We start from the raw sequence: 21,256 nt of genomic DNA, 5'->3' as shown, positions 1-21,256 counted from the left end.
CTTCCTCACAAATAAAAAACTTGCTGGAGGCACCTCCTTCTGTGGTGGTAGCTAGCAGTGTCAGGGAGAAGTAGCCTGGTAGGTAATTAAAGTTCCTTAGGAGACTGTCCTCTCTGAGAACTGTATAGTCTTAATCTGAATCTCCTTCTGGTCCAGTGAGTCTTGAAATAATGCTCAAATGCTGACCCCATAGAAAGGTCATAGCCCTTCCAGAGAGCAGGAAATGCTGTTGGGGAAATCATGAGGTTAATCAAAACTTTATTTCTAATAAAACCTCTCATCCAGTACAGTTCCTCAGGGGTCAGTAAGAGGTGTGAGTTATGAACATATGTATGACTTTGCACCTCCAGCATCATTGCTGCTCTTGCATTTGTTATCCTAGCATCAGTCCCTTGGTGCTAAGGAATAATCTAGGCTATTTTCTTACTATTTTTCTATTTTTTTTCTGTTTGCAAGCAAAAAGCAGCTAGTGTATTAAAAATTATTAGCACAGCAATGTCAAACAAAACAGTAAATAATATGCACAGTGTGCCTCTTGGAGATGCTCAGTACAATTCTGGTTCTATCTCAAGGGTAATGACAAAATGGAGAGGTACCAAGATAAGGGATAAGGACAATCAAAGTATGGAACTGCTATATAATAAATAGACAAGTTGAATAGACTGGCTGAGAGATAACTGAGAGGGTAGAAAGTTCTGTGAAAACAAGTGGCTAGAAAAGACAATTATAAATTTCTATTATAAACGGTTTCATCCAATACAAAAGCAAGAGACCTTCAAATGAAACAAGCAGATGAGGATAAAAGCAAACAAAAGAGGTGAATTTTCATACAATATTCAATCAAGCTGTGAAAAGTTTCCCTGCGGAAAGTTGTGGTTGCTACAAGTTTACATAATTCAAAGAGTGACTGGACAATTTCATGAAAGAGAACTTCAGCCCAAGAAAAATGGGAACTTATTGTGTTATATGCAGTGGTACTATACATAACAGTATACAACATGTGTTTAAAATATCCATTGTGTACACCACAATTGTACTAAACAATTGCATAATGCACTTCTAATATACATAGTGACAGTATCTCTGGCTCAGGAAGTCCTCAACTGATTATTTGCTGGATGATTGCCATGAGAACATTTGGAGGAAGTACTACTGTGAGTGTACTGTTCTTATTGCCTTCATCAAGTATGCTAACTGCTGTTCTCCTGGGGATTGTTGTTGTTTTCTTCCTTTTCTTTCTTTTTTTTTTCCCTCTCGAGAGAAAACTAGCCTTACTGAATTCAGTGCCACAATCTGCTCTGTAAAGTGTTTCACCAAACATTCCTTAACTAGGGATATTACCATCTGTCCCTGGCACCTTTGAAGTTTGGCTGCAGTCACGGGCACAGGATTGACTAAAATGTTGCTCCGCTCCACTGTATGGTGCTTTTGTCAGTGAATGGGAGAAAAGGGAATAAAGAAAGGAGGTGCTGGGGTTTCCTAGGGCCTTGTCTATCCCTGCCCTTGTGTTCAGATTCTGTGATTTCCAGAATCACCAGTCCTATTACCAGTTGTTGGATATTGGCAGTTACTTATGATCCATGCTTCTAGGGAAAGGACAATTATTGCCAAGAGGAACATAGCTACACTAAGGCCAAATGTGACACCTATCAAGTGCTTCCTGTGACAAACAGTACAGTAACACCTTTGGAAAGCTGAATCCTGGGCTAGTTGGATCCTTCTGACTCTTCTGGCCAATTTCATGTTCTTAAATAACACAAGGAAAATATTTTTTTCCTGATCATACTACAGTTTTTTCTTAAGCTGACTCTTTCATAGTAACATTTGTAGGAGATTTCGTTCAGACTAATAGCTAAATATTCTAGTATGAGTATGAGGTTTATGAGACAAGTATCTTGAAAAGGCTGCTGTGCTGGTTTGGAGAGGGCATTGTGGTTATTGCAGACAGCAGCTTGCAGCCTGTCTGGGGATAATTCCATATCCGTTTACAGCTGGATCAGCAAGGAATAAGCTCCAGACTTGTGTCTGTAAACTAGGCTTGAGTCCACAGCTCCAGATCCACAGCAGGAGACTTGATTGAATCCCAGGGGTCCTGCATTAGCCACAATCACAATAATCAGTGGAGTTCACTGTAGCTAAAAAAAATATAACAGAACGTCTGTACCTATACCTCTTTTTCTTTTTTTCTTTTTCTTTTTCTTTTTCTTTTTCTTTTTCTTTTTCTTTTTCTTTTTCTTTTTCTTTTTCTTTTTCTTTTTCTTTTTCTTTTTCTTTTTCTTTTTCTTTTTCTTTTTCTTTTTCTTTTTCTTTTTCTTTTTCTTTTTCTTTCTCTTTCTCTTTCTCTTTCCTTTTTTTTTCAGAAACTGGAGAGGAATAGGAACAGCAAAACAGCTAATGCATGAGGTGTTACAAAAGTGGTACTAGGAAATTGTGCTAAAACCAGCACTTCTGGCTTCCTAATACCTCCATCTGATATATAAAGTCATATGAGGGAAAAACTTCTTTGCAATATTTTGTAGTTTTTTGAAGCATACAACTAAAAGGAAACTGTCACTATACTTTTTTCCATCTGCTCCCTTTGGCTACAGGTACAAAACTGTCAATTCATCATACACAAAAACCTGGGGCCAAATTCTCTGTTGGCATAAATCCACTTAAGTCTTGGACTTGATCTTCCCATGAAGAACTGATTCAGAAAAATTCAATGGAAAAACAAGAGAAAAATGGAAATAGCAGTACATGACCATCATTTTTCATAGTTCATAGAATCAGATAAAAGACCCCAGGGTACTATTTATAACAGATTTCTGAGGCAAATACCTACAAGAACCAAACACCAACAAAGTACTGAAGCAGTAGGCTATGCCTATTTCTATATGCAATAAGGAATGCATGGCATCGTATCTGTAGCAGATGCTGAATGCATTGTCATAGAATTTTAATACTTGGCCATCCGTTTTTGCAGATTGCTGTTCTTGCCATCAGAAACACATTTGATCTCTGTCTATTAATCAGTCTGTGAAATGTTTTGGAATACAAGATGGACAAGTGGACCTGATGGGGTTCATAGTTTTTGATGCCATAGCTAATATAGAAAGATTTTAAAGAGGAAAATGGGTCCTCTGTTGTCTTTTGGTCTTGAAGTCTATTGTATTTGTCAACTGTAGTATGAGAAGATTTTCTTCGACTAAAACAATTTGAAGAAGGGGTTATCATTGTTACAGGAAACTACAGAGAGCTTCAAAGCAAAGATATAAGTGGAATTTGAGGTGGGACACCCCCCTCCCCAAATGTCACATTCCACATGGGGTACCTTAAGATCTGAGGGTCTTGAGTGAAGTCAGGTCCAACTGTGTCCACAGTAGGCAAAAGATTTTAATTTATGGTCAGTGTTGTCTCACCTGAAAAACTTAAAACATAATAGGCTGAGAGAGCTGTGCCTGTTTAGCCTGAAGAAGGCTCTGGGGAGATCTTATCACAGCCTTCCAATACCTGTGGGGAACTTATAAAGAAGAGAAATGTGACTTTTTACAGAGGCAGATTGATAGGACAAGGGGAGCATTTTTAAAGTAAAAGAGGAGACATTTACATTAGATGTTAGGAGGAAATTCTTTACTGTGAGGATAGTGAGGCACTGGAACAGTCTGCTCAGAGAGGTTGTGGATAGTCCGACCCTGGAAGTGTTCATGATCACCCTGGATCAGGTCTCAAGCAACCTGATCTAGTGAGTGACATCTCTGCGCATGGGGAGAGGGGTGGAACTAGGTGATGTTTAAAGTCTCTTCCAACACAAGCCATTCTGTGTTTGTCTAGAACTACATGGCAAGTAATACTGCCATCCAACAGAGCATTTCTATAGAAACACTGTCCTATATCATTGATGTGTTATTATCAGTTACAGTAAATATTAGCAGTGCCTAAAGCATAGATGAGCCCCAAGTCTCCAAGAGACATTTGTTAGAAAGAGTAGAACATACGAAAATTCCAGAATAACCATTCCATATTCAACTGCTAGTATTGGAATTACAAGTGTGTACTATAAACTGCAGATTCCTGTTTGGCTTGTAGCACCTTGTTATCCTGAAAGAGAATGCAGATACGTACATATTTTTGAATGACCTATGCTGGTAAGACTCTGCCATTAAGGCAGGTTGAAAAGAGGAGAGAAAATTGCCCTAAGTCATACCACAGGAAGTTCATATTAGAGATTAGAATTTTTTTTCCACTGAAATAGTGGTTAGGCATTGGAATTAGTTGTCCAGGGAGGTGGTGGAGTCACCGTCTCTGGGAGCATTGCAAATTTGTCTGGATGGAGCACTTGGGGATCTGATTTAGGGGTTATTATGGTGGTGTTAGGTTGACTGTTTGACTCAGATGATCTTGAAGGTCTCTTCCAATTTTGACTATTCTGTGATTCTATGATTTCGTGATCTGTGTCAATTCAGAAAACATGAGCTGTATCCCAGGAATTGTAATTACGCATAAGTCACTGCAACCCTAACAGGTTCAGCATCTCTAAAACTATAAGTTGGCAATTAATTGTGCACAGCATTTGGTTTGTCATGACTCATGATTGACTCATACTTCTCTTGCAGATGCAGCTGGCACCAACCCCAGGAGAGGTGACTGAGGGTGAGAAAGTAAGAATCTCATCATGGGTTCATAGTACTGCTAATGTATTCAGAAACTGGGGAACAGGGATTTTGAAGAACCCTGTGATACAGGTCCTAGGAGCAGTTATGCATCTGTCTTACATTTAGATTACTGGAAATTAGGAATCTAACTACGACACAGAGTTTGGACTGAAGTTGGTTAGTGCGGGTGACTGAAGCTGATGAGACTTCTGGGTTAAAGTTAATTTGAGGAAGAGCCACAAGACCTGCTGATATGCCTCCCAGATAGATATTACAATAGGCAGTAAGCCTCCAGCCTCAGCAAAGGAGTCAGAGCATGCAAATTAGGAGCTGAGGCAGACAGTGTGAAGAGTTAAGACATGGAGAACATGAAGCAATGTAGGAATCTGCTAACAGCATTGTTACAGTGAAGTGGTGGAATGCAAATGCAGGAGAGCATCTAGCACTTCATTCTGTTTCCTGCATAAAACCATAGGCATGTTCTGGGTCATTTCCAAAGAGTAATCTACAAAGCACAGGAGTTAATGTATGGGGAAAGATTGGTTGAACTCCAGTCCTTCTCCCCCATTAGAGATAGGAACTCCCATTAAGTGCCTCCATCAGCTTGAGTGCTACATGCAAGTACTTCACAGAGCAGAGCTCACCTCTTCTATGAGTCTAAATCACCTGGAAAGTGTGCAAATTAGATTGAACACCCTCCTCAATCTCAGAGGAGTCATCTACCCTTCCTTCCAACAGTGTGTTGTCCTTAGTGCTGCACATGTGACAGGGTCAGGGTACCCACTGCACCTCCCTCCAGGTGAAACCTCTAAGCAGCCAGGAAGGCAAACACAGAGGGTTCAAGAGATGAATCCTCAAAGGCACCCAAAGTCTCAGAGCTGAGAAGTTTATAAGGTGAAGACCTGGGTTCCCCCCTCTGAACTGATCACCACATTACAGAGTCCTTGGGTAAAACCAGAAGTTACTCTGTGAACAGGAATCCTAACCCTCAGTTCCCCACAGCACACCTTGTTTGTCATGATAAAGTGATATTTGTAAGTAGGGCAGCTTTCGCTGTCTGGGGATTCACATAAAAACCTAGGCTTCTGTGTCCCCAGAGGAGGCACACAGCAGAAAACCAGACATGCTCAAGGGCAGGGCGCTGTGGAATTGGTGGGAGAGCAGATGTAGGGAACTGGAGATGAGGTTGCTGCTGGAGTTGGGGCTTTGGGATCACCCTTGTGACAGGACAAGAGAGAATGACTTTAAAATAAAAGAGAAGAGATTTAGATTAGCTATTAGGAAGAAAAATCTATGAGGGGTGTGAGGCATTGGAACAGGTTGCTCAGAGAAGCTGTAGATACCCCACTCCTGGAAGTGATCAAGGCCAGGTTGGACTTGGAGCAACCTGATCTAGTGGAAGGTGTCGCTTCCCAAGGCAGGGGGGTTTGAACTGGATCTTGAAGGCCACTTCCAACCCAAACAATTCTATGATTCTATGGTAAGTTGCAAAGTCATTCACCTTTAGATTCAAAAGCAAGCAAGCACATGATCCAAGATATTTTTAAAAGTGAGGCCATGGAGAATTTAAAGGATTTTTAGTGGTTTGTGTGGAGATGGAATTGCCTCAGCCCTAGACCTCTTGTCTTGCTCTGTATACTAGATATTTGAACAAAGAAAATAATGAATTTATTAGGAGTCTTTCATTCCCTCTTGCAAACATAGCTAGTTCTTCTAAATTAGGAAGGAAGTAGCTCAAAAAAGAAGTTTGTGTAAATTTGCAATCATTTTGTTATATCATTAATTCCTGATAACCTAGCTACTTAAGTAAGGCCACACTTTCTTATTAAGAGGCATAATGATGGCTCAGGGAGATGGCCAAGATCATGGTAAGGATTAAGCAGCAGCAAGGTAACTATCGTAATCCATTTCAGAGGCAAATGAAGGTAAAGAGAAAGCAACAGTTATTGGACTCGCTGTTCTACAACAAATAAATGGATGTAGGCAGTTTTCACTCAGCTTTCTGCTTGTCTGCCACACTACCACATGCTGTCAAAGGATCACCCAGTGCTATTCAATGAATGGAGCCATCAGGGTTGCTCCTGTAACAGAGCTGCTGGCATGTTTCCTGGCAGGTCACACACTCATGGAGCAACACAAAGCTGGCCCGCATCCAGACCCAAATCGTGACTATGATGTCAGGCAAGAGTGAAGAGAGAGAGAGAAAAAATTCATAAAGTTCCTCATCATCTGAATGCAACTGTCAGAGCTTTGATTCATGCCAAGGGTTCTGCGTGTACAGCAGTTTTCTGTGCTGCTTGATAATGCATGTCGGAGGCATTGTATTGGAACTCTCTTTTAGGATGTGCCAGCTGTGTGATCAAGTACTCTGAAAAGTTCAGTGGTTACACTGCTGCAGGCTTTCAAGAGACCAAGCCATCAGGCACAATTTATGGTCCAGCTCTCTCTCTGCTGCCTTGTTTTGCTCCTGATGAGATGCAGAATCCCTGAGGGCCTGGTCTTATATCATGTGAATGAGTAAAGCTTTGAAAAATTGATATTTTATGAAATCCATTTAAATGATAACACTACCCAGGTCACCTTCCAAGCTTCCTTGAGTGTCTCGCATCTCTCATTCTGATTTGAAATGGATTTTGTTCTCCAGAAGTACACAGTAATTCCCAGTGGTGATTTTTACTGATAGCTTATACTAGATCTCAGCTTTGCTGCTCCTGAATTTCTAACCAGCTTACCAATGGCAGAAATCCTGTCAGAGGATTGCACTAAACCTATTTTATATTCAAAACTAGACGGGCAAAAAGACCCCCATAAAACTATTTTTCTATACTTTATCGCAAAAAAGATGGGATAAAATAAAAAGGAATGTACACTTTCCACCCATGGGGCATGTCTTCTGCTAATCCCTGGATGTTAGCAGAAGGAATAACTGGCTGCATGAGCAAGTTACTGCAGGGCAGGTTTATACCACAGCTGCTATTCTGCTCTGAGAGCCTGTCAGAATGTTTTCACAGAAAACATGAGGTAGCTTAGCCTGTACTCACCAAGGTACAAAACCACTTGACACTCAACCACAATTTAAAGAACAGTCACTGCAGTTGCAAAGTCATAGCTTGTGTCACCTGTCAATCATTTGTTCTGCTGTATTCAAAGTATCAGAGAGGTTATCATCGAAGTGGTCTCCTCAGGATGCCTAAATGCTGTAAACAGAAATCAGAGACAGTGTTTTGTTGTATTTTTGGATGCATATTTATCATATTCTAAGTTTCTTTTCTGCACAGACTGGTCAAAGTCTTCCTGATGACCTTTAGCAAACTGCTTTGGCTCCAATCCTCAGAGATAATTAGTCCCACACTTCCACTGAATTAATGATTAATCAACTTTGGTGGTCTAGGATTAATCCTTCATTTCCTCAATTGAGGAATAATAGCAGGAGGCAATAACATCCTTGTAATCCTTTTTGTCTATACAGCCTGTAGTGTTTTTGGGAATAAACCACAATTACTGCAGTTACCACAATGTAGTGTAAATCTGCCTAGGTTTGAAGTAGGTGTTTTTGTGTTTTGGGTTTGGGGTTTTTTTTTCCCCTCAGAATGATAGCTCCATGGTGGGAGGCCATACTATGAGGTTTTACAGAGACAAAAAGCATTTGTCTCCTCTGATGGCTGTCACTTTGAAACCAAACCATCTCATTTAAAATTTGTAAACATTGCAGCTACTGATCGTCACATTCATTTGATTTGAACAGTTTATTTATCTGTTTGTCCAAGAAGGGATATATGCCGCATTTGCTTAGCAGTCAGTGAGGAATGAAGCTCTCCATGACACCTACTTTGGATTCTGATGACTAAATGAACTTACATCTTGTGAACCGGATGCAAACCTACTCTGAAAGAATCTAACCTTATTTTTGTTCTAGGCACAATCCCACCATGGATACATCAGACCATTTAACATTTTTAAATCAGTGAGAAGATAACTTTAAACCTGAAATGGATGCACTTTTTGTCTGTAATCTCTGTGGTGAGCAAAACTTGCATTTCAACAGGAGAAATTGGTTTAATTCTCAATCATAGTCTGTATAAGGACTGAGACATCCTTCAACTTGGTTTTGTCTTTCTCTGAAAAGCATCAACCTATTGTGAAAGACCAGTGCAAAAACCCTACACAAGAAGTCACAAGTTCCTTTCTTGTCCTGTGCTCTCAGTGAACCTGTGTCAAGTCCCATGTCAAGTTGGCCTAATCACACAAATCCCATTGCACAGTTGTGCAGGGATGTCGAGAACAACAACACTGCAAGAGAAATAAAGAATTTCTGGCTCACCTGCCTTTGCTGAAGGTATTAGGATGACTTATCTTCTATTGGTGTCAAATACCAAATTCAAAGTGGTTCTACTACTGGAATACATTCTTGTGGGTTTCATGTCTTTTTGTGTGAACTAGCGTAGGGTTAAAAAGCTTAGGGAAGTAGACTGACAGAGTATGAACCTACAGTGTGCCAAGCTGCTGAGCCATCCACTTGGTGTTTCAACTGTCCAGCACTCTGGATAGATGTCAGTTTTGGTTATTGGTGAGACAATACAGGATTTATCTTCCTGTAGTTTCAGAAATAATTATCCCTTAAGAAACCCCCAGAGACTTCAAAGGCAAAATTTAGGTGCTCCTGCATTTAGAAAGAAATTTATTGATTCAGAAAGACAAAATGAACATTGTGTCTTGACTTGAAGGCATTCAACAAAAAGTAATGTGTAATTTGGTTTATCCCCACACTTAAAATTACTAATGTGAGATAAACATGGTTTCACAACAGACAGTTTATTCTTGGGTTAAAAACCAGCAAGAATAAATGTTCTTAAGGCTCTGTGAAGGAGCTGAAATGACTATGCATCCTTTGTGACTACCATCACACAACACCACAGCTGGCATTTAAGGGAACTGTTCACAGTAAACAAATCAGTTTAGCAGGTGTACACATATTGATTCTTTAAACAGATTAATTTGTCTCTTTCTAAAAAAGATCTGCTGTCTTGTATTACAAAGGAACTCTAGTAGTTAGTTTTATTCTATTTTTTAAATTTATAATTCATTAGGTCCCAAATTATTTTTTTCACAAAGCCTTTGAGAGTTTATCTGTACTAGCAGGAGAATGGAAAAAATCCTTAATTCTGTAATTCTATAATTCCATAATTCTTTGGTTCTTAATTCTTAATCTTAATTCTATAATTAACTAATCACTGAGGATTTAACAGCAATTGCTGTTGCTCTACCTGCCATTGCTATGGCTCCATTAATTTTACAGAATATATCACAGTACATTAGTCTGATGTATTGTCAAAAATAATCATTGTGTAGTCATACTCTGGAAAGCAGATATGCAAAAATGCCATCTTCTTACACATGAATCATGCCTGTGAACATGCTGTCAGATCTGCCTATTTTGTGACAGAAATACTTTTTATGTGTTTCAGTTCTGCAAGCAACTTGTTCACATATCAATAAAAATGAATCCCTCAAGGGCATTCTCATCACAGTGATCACCAAACCTGGGGTCATGGAGTTGTGCACAAATTTTAGAAAAGCACAGCTGGAGGATCTTAGAGCTGATGAATCTTGAGTGAACTCACAGCTTGATTTTTCTATAGGCATCAAAGCAGACATAATAAGAAGATAATCTAGTCTGAATTTTAGAAGGCAGGCAGAATTTCCAGGGCTAGCAGAGCACATCTCTTACTGACAGAGTCATTGTGTTTGATCTGAAAGTAATTAAACTATAACAAATATGGAGCCCCAGAATGCCATTTAAAATTACTTCCATTTTCAAATAACACTGTAAAATTAATCTCTAATTGTCTAGTGTAACATTTTATTCTGCAAGAGCCTTGTTTCAGTGAGGCTACTCTCTTAATCATGTTGCTTCATTTCTTTATTAATTCACATAACAAAACATTGTAGGATGTCCATCTTTCTTCATTGTTGACTTCATCCTTACAATCCTAGTGTAATTTAGTTTCATCAGAAATATGACACCAGCCAACTACCAACGTCTTCCTCTAGCTCTTTCCCTTTTTATGCCAAATACCAAAATGGTCCCCCATAGCTCCCTCCAGTCTGAAAAGCAAACAATTGATCCTGTTTCGTTTTCCATCTCTCTGCCATGTACTCATCCATAAAAGTACTCTCCTCCTTGATCCATGGTTGCTTAGTTCTGTTAATGATCTTTGGCAAAGGCTTAATCAAAAGTCTTTTAGAAATCCAAGTAGTTAGAATTACCTTGGCCATCTCCATCCATATTCTTGTTCAATCCCTCAAAGGCCTTATTCATAAGGCAGTATTTCTCCTCATAAAAACCTTGATTATTCTGCTCAGTTAGATAATTTTTATTCAAGTGTCCACTAATTGTAATCTTCATTATCCTTTCATTTAATTTGCCTACTAGAAGCAACAGGATTACAGACCTATAGTTCCTCAAATCTCCTCTAGAGTAGTTTTCAAAATTGGCATCACACCAATTTGCCACCCTCCAGGTTTTTGGTATGAAGACAATCCAGCACAACTGCTTCCCCGACTACTGTGATTTCCAGCAGGCAGTACGTGGTGGCTGCACAGCCTGATTGCAGCACAAAGGACCTTCAACACTGGGAAAAACTGGTGCTTTCTGAAATGGATGAGCAGGGAAACAGTGCAAAAGTAATGCTTTGGCAAAGGCTTTCAGTCCATGCAGTAAGCCCAACATTTCTGTAAGTTCAATAACCTTCCCACATTTCTTTTCCATTTATGCAAATATATTCATATCTCAGATCCACACAAAGACCCAGGATGGATTGCAAAATATTCCAAAAATCCTTTCAAGAAGATTTTCCTTTTATTACTCTCTCATAGAATTTTCTTCGATTAAAATTTGGCTATTACTTTAAAAGGTAGCTTTGCAAGTCGTTGCAGAAGATATTGTAGTTGATAACTCAGACAAACCACAGATTTGAAAACAGTATTTTGAGTGCTTTAAATAAAACAAAAGGATTTTTTCTGCCTTAAATAATGCAGTCAAGCTTGAGATGGGGTATCTGATGCTCTGTTAACTTTTCCTTTAGAAAGATGATCGCTTTTTCAGGTAGTCTGTCAAAACTTTGTGTTTAAAACAGAGGAAAGTAGAACACAATACTGCTGTACTCTGGTCACCTCATAGGGCATGACACCTTGTGGTAAGACAAATGCCTCTGATATGACAAAATACCTTGAAGTATTTATTGTCACTTAGGTAAAACAGAATTTAGTGTAGCAAATAATTCTAACACCTTGGAAGGTTAGCTGAATTCGTGATTCTGCAGAAAACAAAGCCCTTCTGTAATTTTCACATTTTTCCAGCTGCTTAATAGCAATTTCAGCAAGTAGTCTCTCTGAATAAAAGTGGAGGTGTGTGCTCAGAGGTCACATGCCACTAGCTGGAAAGCCAAGTGCCTTCAGTGGCCAGCAGTAATGTTTACTCTTGGCACGGTTAAGCAACTCATACCAGAAGGTGCTCATGCTTTTAGCAAATGTTTGATTTTGTGATAAGGCTGAGATCTCAGGAATGTTTCTTGTTTTGCTTCTTCCCCATGACCCCCATCTTCAGGCTGACACTAGTGAGCTAAACAAAAGAACCGAGATTAAAGAAAATGTACAACAATTGAACAAAATAAAAAGAAAGAATTGGCTAAGGCTTTTAAGGAAAATGGTATAAGTAGACAAAAACAGTAGAAATGTAGCTGGAAATGGTCTAAGGATGAATGAAAAATACAACACATTTAAATGAAGGCCACTTCCTGCCTGAAAAAAGGCTGCCGCAAAGGATAACATCCAGAAATTGGTGAGGGGACTAAATTTCGCACAAGAAGAGTTTTATCTGACTGTAAAAAGGTTATGTCATTATGAGAAAGGAAAATAGGAGCATTTAGGAAGTAAAGGAGATCTAATAAAAGACCTGTTAATTGCCAAACCAGACATGGGCTCCCGGAAAATATAAACATAAAAAAGGCAGTCAGTTCAGGTCATATGGGGACTGTGGTATTTATGCAGCAAATGTAAGGTTTAATTGGGAGCAGCCACATTGCCAGTTCCTGCAGAGCCTGAGCCAGCTGTGATCGTGTCTGGGAGAAGCCATCAATCCCAAGTAGCTTCAATGACACTCCCAGACTTGGATGAGCTTCCCAGACAAAGACTGTCTGCTGAGACACAGCACAAAAGGAGCAGCTCGCAGGAGACTTCCAACAGTGCTTTAAGGGTTAGGCCAGGAAGAAGTGTATGAAGGACAATGAAGAGACTGCCTGTTAGTTGGTGATGTTGACCTCAGGGTGCAGGCAACTTCTCAGTAAGGCAGCTCAAGCTCTGAGTTGTGTGTGAACAAGGAGAAAATCAGGTGAAGTTTGGTTTCTCTGTAAGGGAGGAACAATCCTGGCAGTTACATTTGGATAAGGATAAACTCCCATCTCACTTTATGCAATGGAAGGAATTCTGAGGAAAGAAAACCCCAGGTATCAGTGAAAGGAAAGCAGGAGCCACTGAGGACGGTGCTATAGACATTTCCTGTCCAGTGCAGCAGTGTCTGCTCCACAGTATCTCATGGCTCCATACATGTGCTGCCCAAGCACCGTCTTGCTCCCAGGCCCTGGCTCTGCCTCAAACAAGCAAAATTAGAGAGAAGAAAAGCAGGGGATGTAACAGCAACAGGTCTTCTTTGAATATAACATGCCTAATTCTGTTGAGAGGTCTGACACTTTAACTCAATATAATTACATTTCAGTAATGCACTAGATAGAGTCATTTATGAAATATTACTCAGAATTGTCTTGATAGTTACTTTGGTGGGGATAAAAACTCCCTGAATTGTAAACAAAGGGCAACAATAAAGATTAATGTGTTGGGCTGGATCTTGGTGCCTTGCTGCTGAGACTGGTATTGCATGCAGGGTTGTTTAATAATCTGAATGAAGGTGTTAGCAGAGCATTAAAAGAAATCCTGAGGATGGGCTGAACTGGAACAAGATGAGAACAGTCGAGGCAAAGCACTGATGAAAGAATCCTCAAAGAAAAGATAGTTTGGGATTATTGGAGTGGATCAGGGTCCAGTTTTCTGATTATACTATGCACAACAATTCCTCTGCCTAGGTTTTCAATGGTGCTGATTGATTCCAGACTCACACAGGTGATTTGGGGCTAAAAAATATTAAATGTTAGGTTACTATAAGATATGAACTATAAGATTTGGGTCTCTTCAGGCAGAAATATCCCCTTGCAAAGCCAGAATTCTGCAAATACTCTCCATGCCTCTGTGGTGGCAGGAGCTGCAACACTGAGTGGGATGCTGAGCATCTTCCTAGAAGAGATTGGAGAATTCAGAAAAGACTGACAGAAGTGACTGGGAGGATTGAGGAGTTTGGTGGCATACACACAAGCACACAGAAATAGACGCGTACGTGAGACTGAGAGAAAGTAAAATGAACTAATTTCGCATTGTCAACAAATGTTTGCAGGATGTCAGAAAAATTTGTGCTTCATCCATATGTACTGCAAACCATCACAGGGAAACTTGTTCTGGTCCATAGCTTCGGGAAATCACAGCCTTGACAAATCCAAAAACCTGCACTGAAAGTGTTTCTTTAATGTTTTTAATCCAGACTTTACTACTGGATTTTGCAGGGCAGCAAAATTATCCCTAAATTATAAAGATGACTTATTAATTGAAATTCTGTCATTCAACCCTGTAAACCCAAAAATCTTTGGGCATTTCCAGAAAACCAGGTGAAGAGGTCTAATTATTCACATGGGAGAGGGGCAGCAGGGGGTGTATGAAAAGAAAATAAAATGTATCTGGAATAACTTAGAAAATAATGTTTTCAGAATGCATATTTTAGGGTAACACAAGCAAGAAAGAGAAAGAATTCTTTCAGAGGTGATCCCATCCCATAAAGCCGAAGTTTCTAGAAGCTCAGTTAACAATTCCTTCACTGTGTACACTCAGCAATAAGTGGTTTTATTTGCAGCACCCACTCTGGGATATCTATCTATAGCTCCATCTATCTGTCTATCTATCCATCTATCTATCTATCTATCTATCTATCTATCTATCTATCTATCTATCTATCTATCTATCTGCTTATCTTAATAAAAATAATTATCAAACTGAAAAAATTAAATAGTTCCTGTGAAGGGCAATAGAATATGTAGCAGTGGTAAGGGCATTTTCATAGAAGGTCTTAGAATTGTGGCAGCACCACCTTTAAAGGTTGTAACTTCTTGATCTTCATCTAACCTATCAAACGTGCTGCCCAAAATGATATTTACAGCATTTCCAGATTTAACTGTAGAGACTTTTTCCATTTCATGTTCATCAGGTGGGCTCACTGAATTTACCAGGACTCAGGAAATGCATGGAGAATCATTACTGATAGAAATTCAAAACCCAAATGAGCTTCTGTATATTGGTATCCAGATGAGAGGTATGTAGCTAAAAATACCCCTTGTCAACTGTGGTTTTTGTTATGTGCCAGCTCCACTTGAAATTTGCTACAGACAACCAAGATGAGCGGAGTCTGCTTGCAAGGAATATTTTTCCCTATCCCTTTGATCTAAAGCAGATGTTACTGATTATCAGCAGAAGCCTGTGTTGCATGCTAAGAAAGTCAGTAGTGCTCAGTAAAGGGCAGTGGTAAGGTGTGGGAGGGGATAGGCCATGTATTACTGCTATCAAATTACCACTGAAGTATTTATTGCAGAGGTTTTCTAGGCTCTGTAAATCAGTGGGAGGTCAAGTCACACCTTATTACTGCACCAGAGAGTTTCAGATTGCTTAGCATAAAGTGTCATGTACATAGGACACACAGTAATTTCAGGAAAAGCAAAAAAACTAGGAAAGCCCAAAGAAAATAGGAAAATGGGGGGCTCCTGAAGTACCTCCATACAAGGGGAGGCAGCTGAAGCCAGTGTCAAGCTTCATCTGAATAAAACCCAACATACTTGATGTCACTGGCTGATGGTTTTGAGTCTCTTCTTTCCCCCACGTAGGCTGAATTAATGGGTAATGTGATTAGTTCCATCCTGTGGACAGCACACAAATCCCTATCCATAATGGAAATGTTACTCTTCCTCTGTACTGCTCCAAAGGTCTCTGTATGGCATGGTTGTGCACCGTTCAGCTATTGACACTCAGTCTCTCAAAGCAGATGTTTTACACATTTTCAGGAATGTGGCTTTCTGAATACAAATTAGTAGAAGTGGCAACGGAAATGGCAATCGGTGGTATTTGTAACTCAAATGAAAACATTCACATTTACCAATTGCTCTGGTTCTGGAGCTCTAATATAATGTTAGCTATTTTTCTTATCTGATTACATTCTCATTCCAGCATATATTTCTTTTTCCCATTAAAAGTCAGTAACTTGGTCTCTAAACAGCGGAAAAATTAAACACCAATTAGAGCAATTAGAAAATCACTAATTTTGTCTGCTGAGTCTGGTTCTGCATTCCCTTTAGATGTGTAACTTCCAAGGAGGTCAACAGGAGGTCTGTGGGCATACATGCATTAAGATCTAGTCATAAAGGAAAATTAAATTAGGGTTTTATAAACAAATGACTTTTTTTCTTGATTGATTAAATAATTGAAAAAAATAATCACAGGTCTATTTGAAGTAAATTTACTTCACAAAAAATATTCTGGTTTTGAAAATAAAATTAAAATCTACTTTTTAAAGAGGACCATTTTAAAAGGTTAAACAAGATTGTTTCATTTAATCTGTATAGACATGTTTTAAATACTTCATTTTAAAATAGATATGTCTGAGTCACCTTTAAATATAGTGCAAATTAATCTGAGAACAGTATTTGTTTCCAAAATGTTGCAATAAAACATTTCAATTCATAATGGTGTTTATTTAATTCAAATAATTTTGACAGAAATGCATCAAGCTCATGACAGTAAACTGTGACCTGTGTTTTCTAGTGAACAGAGAAGAGAGGAAATACCTGTACAGGACTCTGCTGCAGATTTGGCTGCTTGGAGGCTAGTTCCAGTAGGACCACTGCCCATAACCTGCATATTATTTGCTTCAGAAATAGGACAGGTATCTAATCTTTTTTTTCTTCTGAAAACCATGCCTCCTACCCTGCTTTCCAAACTGCTGCATTGTTTTAAGCATAGAAATTTTAAGTTATCTTTAGATTTAATGGAGTAGTAGAAGGATTGAGGGGAACAACTGGGTTGCTTCACTGTAAATCCGGCGATCCTTGAGGATGATGTACAGCAAAGTCAGTCCATCGTTTCTGTACTCTGCCTTACTCTCATTCTCCTCCTGTTTCTTTATCCTCTTTGCCACAGTCCTCATAGCAGCAGACAGATCTTCAGAGACAAGTGAGTGATATAAACCTCTTGTTTTTTCCTTCCAGACAAGAGAAAGGTTGGATAATACTTCAGGTGACCGTGAAGCTATCCAAGGCATTTACAGCTGGTCACTATGCAGATGTCCAGAGGAGTCTCCCAGCAGCTCCTAGAGCATCCTGGCTGCTGGGGAGAGGGAAGGCAGTGTACGGTACCCACCCACCCTGGGCATGTGAGGATGCCAGGACAGTCTCTGAGGCTGGCTGGAGGGAGTGTATGTGGACACAGATGAGGAGCAGATCCTGCTTGCTCAAATTCCCCTCAGAGCTCATGGATTCCAGTGTTACTGAAGGCAGAGTCCACCTGCCCATTATTCCTTCTCTGCAGACATGGCTCTGTTTCTCCATCCTCTCTGGCGCATTTCCTGCAGCAGCTGAACACACATGGGCAGAGGAGATACCATGCTCCCCAAACATTTAATCATATCCATTTTCCTAATTACCCTTCCATTTATCTATTTTGCATGGTGGGTGTCTAGTTGTAAATAGGAAGCAATTGGTGGGTGGTTTGCCTCAAAGCATAACTATTTTTTTCCCTCTTGTTTTTCTGCAAGCTTTTTTTTTTCTAAGATAAAGAGACAGAAGAGGTGCAAATTCAGTTCAGCTCTATCTACACAATTTTCAATTCCTTTTGCTTATTCTCTATTTATTTGTATACCTATTTATTTATATATACAGTTCTATTCTCATTAAAACTTTCTCGATTTTTCCTTTTCACTTTTCCCTCTGCTGGGATGCGTCTGGGGAAGAAAACCAAAGACCATCTCAGAAGACCATCCCAGCAGGATTACTGTAAAAGGACAGCTACTCAGATGGACTAGGGCACAGGAGGGAGCAACAGCAGAGTTCTGCCTTTTTGATAACCACTAAACAAATCCAGATGATGAAAGATAGGAGCACCCAAGCTGAGCAAAGGTCAATCTGTCTGTCTTCCCAATTTTTCCACTTTATTTTTCCCTCTGCAACAACCCTTTTATTACAGCGTTAGAATCCAGCATTAAAATTATAATTTCCTGTAATGCAAAATCATGCAAAGTTTTCTTGCTGCCTTCTCTTCCACTTCAGCTGATGAAGGGCTCTGATTCTAGTACCGAACTAATTGCTTTTGATCTTGCCAAAGTTCAAGTTACAGTATCTGATTTTTTTTTTCATCACAGCAAGCTCTATTTCCACTGAATGAATACTGATGAGTTAGACACTAGAAAGTGCCTTTGGTGAAACAACATGCCTTGTTCTGAATTCTCAGTAGCTCTAAGCAATTATAAATCTGTCAGTACAATCTTCTTTACTTTCAAAATTAACTACAATGTTTGGTAATAAATTTCTAAAACTTTTATCAAGAGTTTTTTTTCCCTGGAAGTTTTTTTGTGTAGCATAGGGCTGCAGGGTCCCTTTTCAATGCACACATTTATCTGGGCATGGTCCTTCCTGATCCTCCCTGGGCCACCAGCCTGTGCAAGAGCAGATGATGGGGACAATGTGGCAGTGTGGGAGGGAATGTGTGTACTTGATACCCTTTCAGGATAGGATGTGACCACAGGAACTCACTTCACCCACTATGAAGCACAGACTTGCCCCTCACCTGACATCAGCAGGACTAACAGTGTCTTACAACCAACACCATGAAACCTGGACCACTTGGGGTCTGACAAAATTGTCTGGCAGATCTAACTCAGCCTTTAACTCACTGTTACGAGCAGATATTAGGGTTACCCTTTTCCCTCACAAGCACTTCTTTTCATAGTGATGTCTGAAATGGCAAATTTAGACATTTCTTCAGGAATGTAACATAGAAACATAATCTGAAATAGTGTATTTTCTCAAATATAGAAAAGTTAGAGAAGGAAAATTATTCCTGCAGAGACAGAGTGACATGTTCACTCAGGAGTTCATTTCTGAATAAAAACAACCTCAAAGCATGAATGGAAACTGAAAACCATGAAGCAGCTTCTGTTTTAAGGAAACTACTGAAAATGTGTGTTACTCATTCTTCAGACTTCTTACTGTGGAAATTAGGCACACTTCTATGGGTTTTCCAGCAATGTTAAAATACCATGCAAAATTACTCAGAGGATAGAGATGTTTCTCATTGAAAAGCCCTCTCTGGACATGTAGACATCTAGTTTTTGAAGAGCAGTTAGTTCCACATGTGCCGAAGTGCGCTACGGAGCAGGACAGCTGGGGCAGGACAGGAAACACCAGTTCAGCATCTCCAGCTGAGGAGGTACCTGTGCAGCTCCTGCCCAGCAGCCCAGGTTGTGCAGAGAGGCACCATGACAGCCTCATCCACGTTTTATTCTTTTTTTTCCCCTATAGATTTCCAGGTATACTTTGCAACTACCTGATGCCATGCAGTCTTGGAGTTGTATCTTAACAAAGTTAATGGCAGTGTTTGAGTTAGAGGGTGCAGTAACAACCAAAAACAGCCCAGGGAAAAAGCCGACTGTGAAATGTGAACCCACATCACAAAAAGGCAGTGGAAAAGCTGAAAAAGTATGTGGCTGCAGGGAGGAGAGGGAGCTGAGCAACAAATTACTAAAATAATTACCTCCTAGTAAAGATATTTTTTACTCAGCTCCATGGATGAGAAAACACATCAGGAGGAGGCATCGAGCCAGAAGCCTTTGAGTTTTTGCACTGACATGAAGGGGGCTGCCTGAGAATGGTCTGATCCCGTCCTCTTGCCCAAGGCAGGGTCAGCTGCAGGCAGGTCAACACATGGAAGCACTGCAGCCTCTCTGGACAGCCTGTGCCAGTGTTTGACTACCCTCTCAATAATATGTTTTCGTGTGGAATTTCATGGCCTCTTGTCCTGGTGGGGGCACCACTGGGAAGGCCCTGGCTCCCTCTTCTTCCTCCTTTCCATAAGGTATTTACATACATTGATGAGATCCTTCAGAACCTTCTACAGGCTAAACAGTCTCATATGAGAGATGTTCCAATCCCTTAATCATTTTAGCAGCCCTGAGCTGGGCTCAGTGTGGTATCTCTGCATCTCTCTCTCTTCTACTGGGAAACCCAGAACTGGACACAGCAAAAAATATTCTTGCAACTCTAGTTAGAATAGCATAGTAGAATATTTGCAGCTGGAAGGTACCTACAGTGATCATCTAGTCTGACTGTCTGACCACTCTGGGGCTGACCAAAAGCTAAAGCATGTTGATAAGAACATTATCCAAGTGCCTTTTAAACACTGACAGGCTTGGGGTATCCAGCACCTCTCTAGGAAGCCTGTTCCAGTGTTCTCAGGTTAACTTAGGCCCAGATTCTCAGGTGGATTTCTTTCCTTCTTTTTTTTTTTTTTTTTTTTTCTTGAATAACTGGTACTTAGCAATCCTCAAAAATGCCATTGTGCTTTTTGCCTGTGGCTCCTCCTGATGCTATTTTGTTGGAACATACTTGTTTCTGTTCAAATCTGTCCTAAAGAGAACAGATGCAACTCAGCTGAAACCGTGATGACTGCACAATCCCATATGTCACTGCAGACTGACAGCATCTAGTAAACTACAAAGCAAAATCAAATGTGGGGCTTCAGTTTTCGCTGCTATTTTCTGCAGTCGAAAAAATACTTTCTGTTCTGGTGAAGTTTGACAACAGCTCACTGAACACAGCCAATGGGGTCTCAACAGTTTGTATTTTAATATTGAATTAAAATTACATCTATCTGGAAGTATAAACAGATTGCTGGGAACAAACACCCATCTCAACCTGTAGTCTCATCTCTGGTTTTGATTAAATTCCTCCATTTGCAGCAAAGGAAGTGACGAATTTAAAACTTTGTCAGTAAGGGAAGATAGTCGAACAGTTGCTCTGTCTTGAATTACAACTCATTTATTTCTATCTACCAGTCAACATACAAATACATTCTGTTACAGGTTTGGGATTTCAAAGAGCTTTTAGAAGGGAAATAATGTTTCCTGATCCCTTTTAAAACAGTACCTCTTTTTTCAAGGCCACTTCTCAAATACAGTGAAAAGCGACATACAATAAACTTTTGTCTAGTAAATATATTCATCAAACCAGTTTGGCTCAGGTAATCTGCAGACTTACATTCTTTATTAGTCAGCAAGTTCTTTGGCCTCTGTAAGGAACTAATCACCACCATAAGTCATTACCACTCACCATACTGCATGTCCGCTTTTAAAAATTGAAAACACCAACTCCAGCATCATCTGTATTGTTTGACAACAGCAGCTGCATTTCTAATGATTATATTTACAT

The 21,256-nt window shown here is 39.8% G+C and overlaps 1 protein-coding gene across 1 annotated transcript in view; it reads right to left on the bottom strand.

Annotated features, from left to right (window-relative positions):
- Positions 1 to 21,167, bottom strand: part of RFXAP (regulatory factor X associated protein) — a 52,287-nt gene extending 31,120 nt beyond the window's left edge. The window contains exon 1 of the mRNA XM_063393439.1: positions 21,158 to 21,167. Coding sequence (XP_063249509.1) covers positions 21,158 to 21,167 — 10 coding nt within the window. The remainder of the gene's footprint in view (positions 1 to 21,157) is intronic.
- Positions 21,168 to 21,256: the final 89 nt, after the last annotated feature.

This window comes from Prinia subflava, chromosome 3 (genome assembly GCF_021018805.1).
Source record: "Prinia subflava isolate CZ2003 ecotype Zambia chromosome 3, Cam_Psub_1.2, whole genome shotgun sequence".
In the NCBI taxonomy this organism is placed as follows: Eukaryota; Metazoa; Chordata; class Aves; order Passeriformes; family Cisticolidae; genus Prinia; species Prinia subflava.
This window is presented reverse-complemented; position numbering and strand designations above follow the sequence as displayed.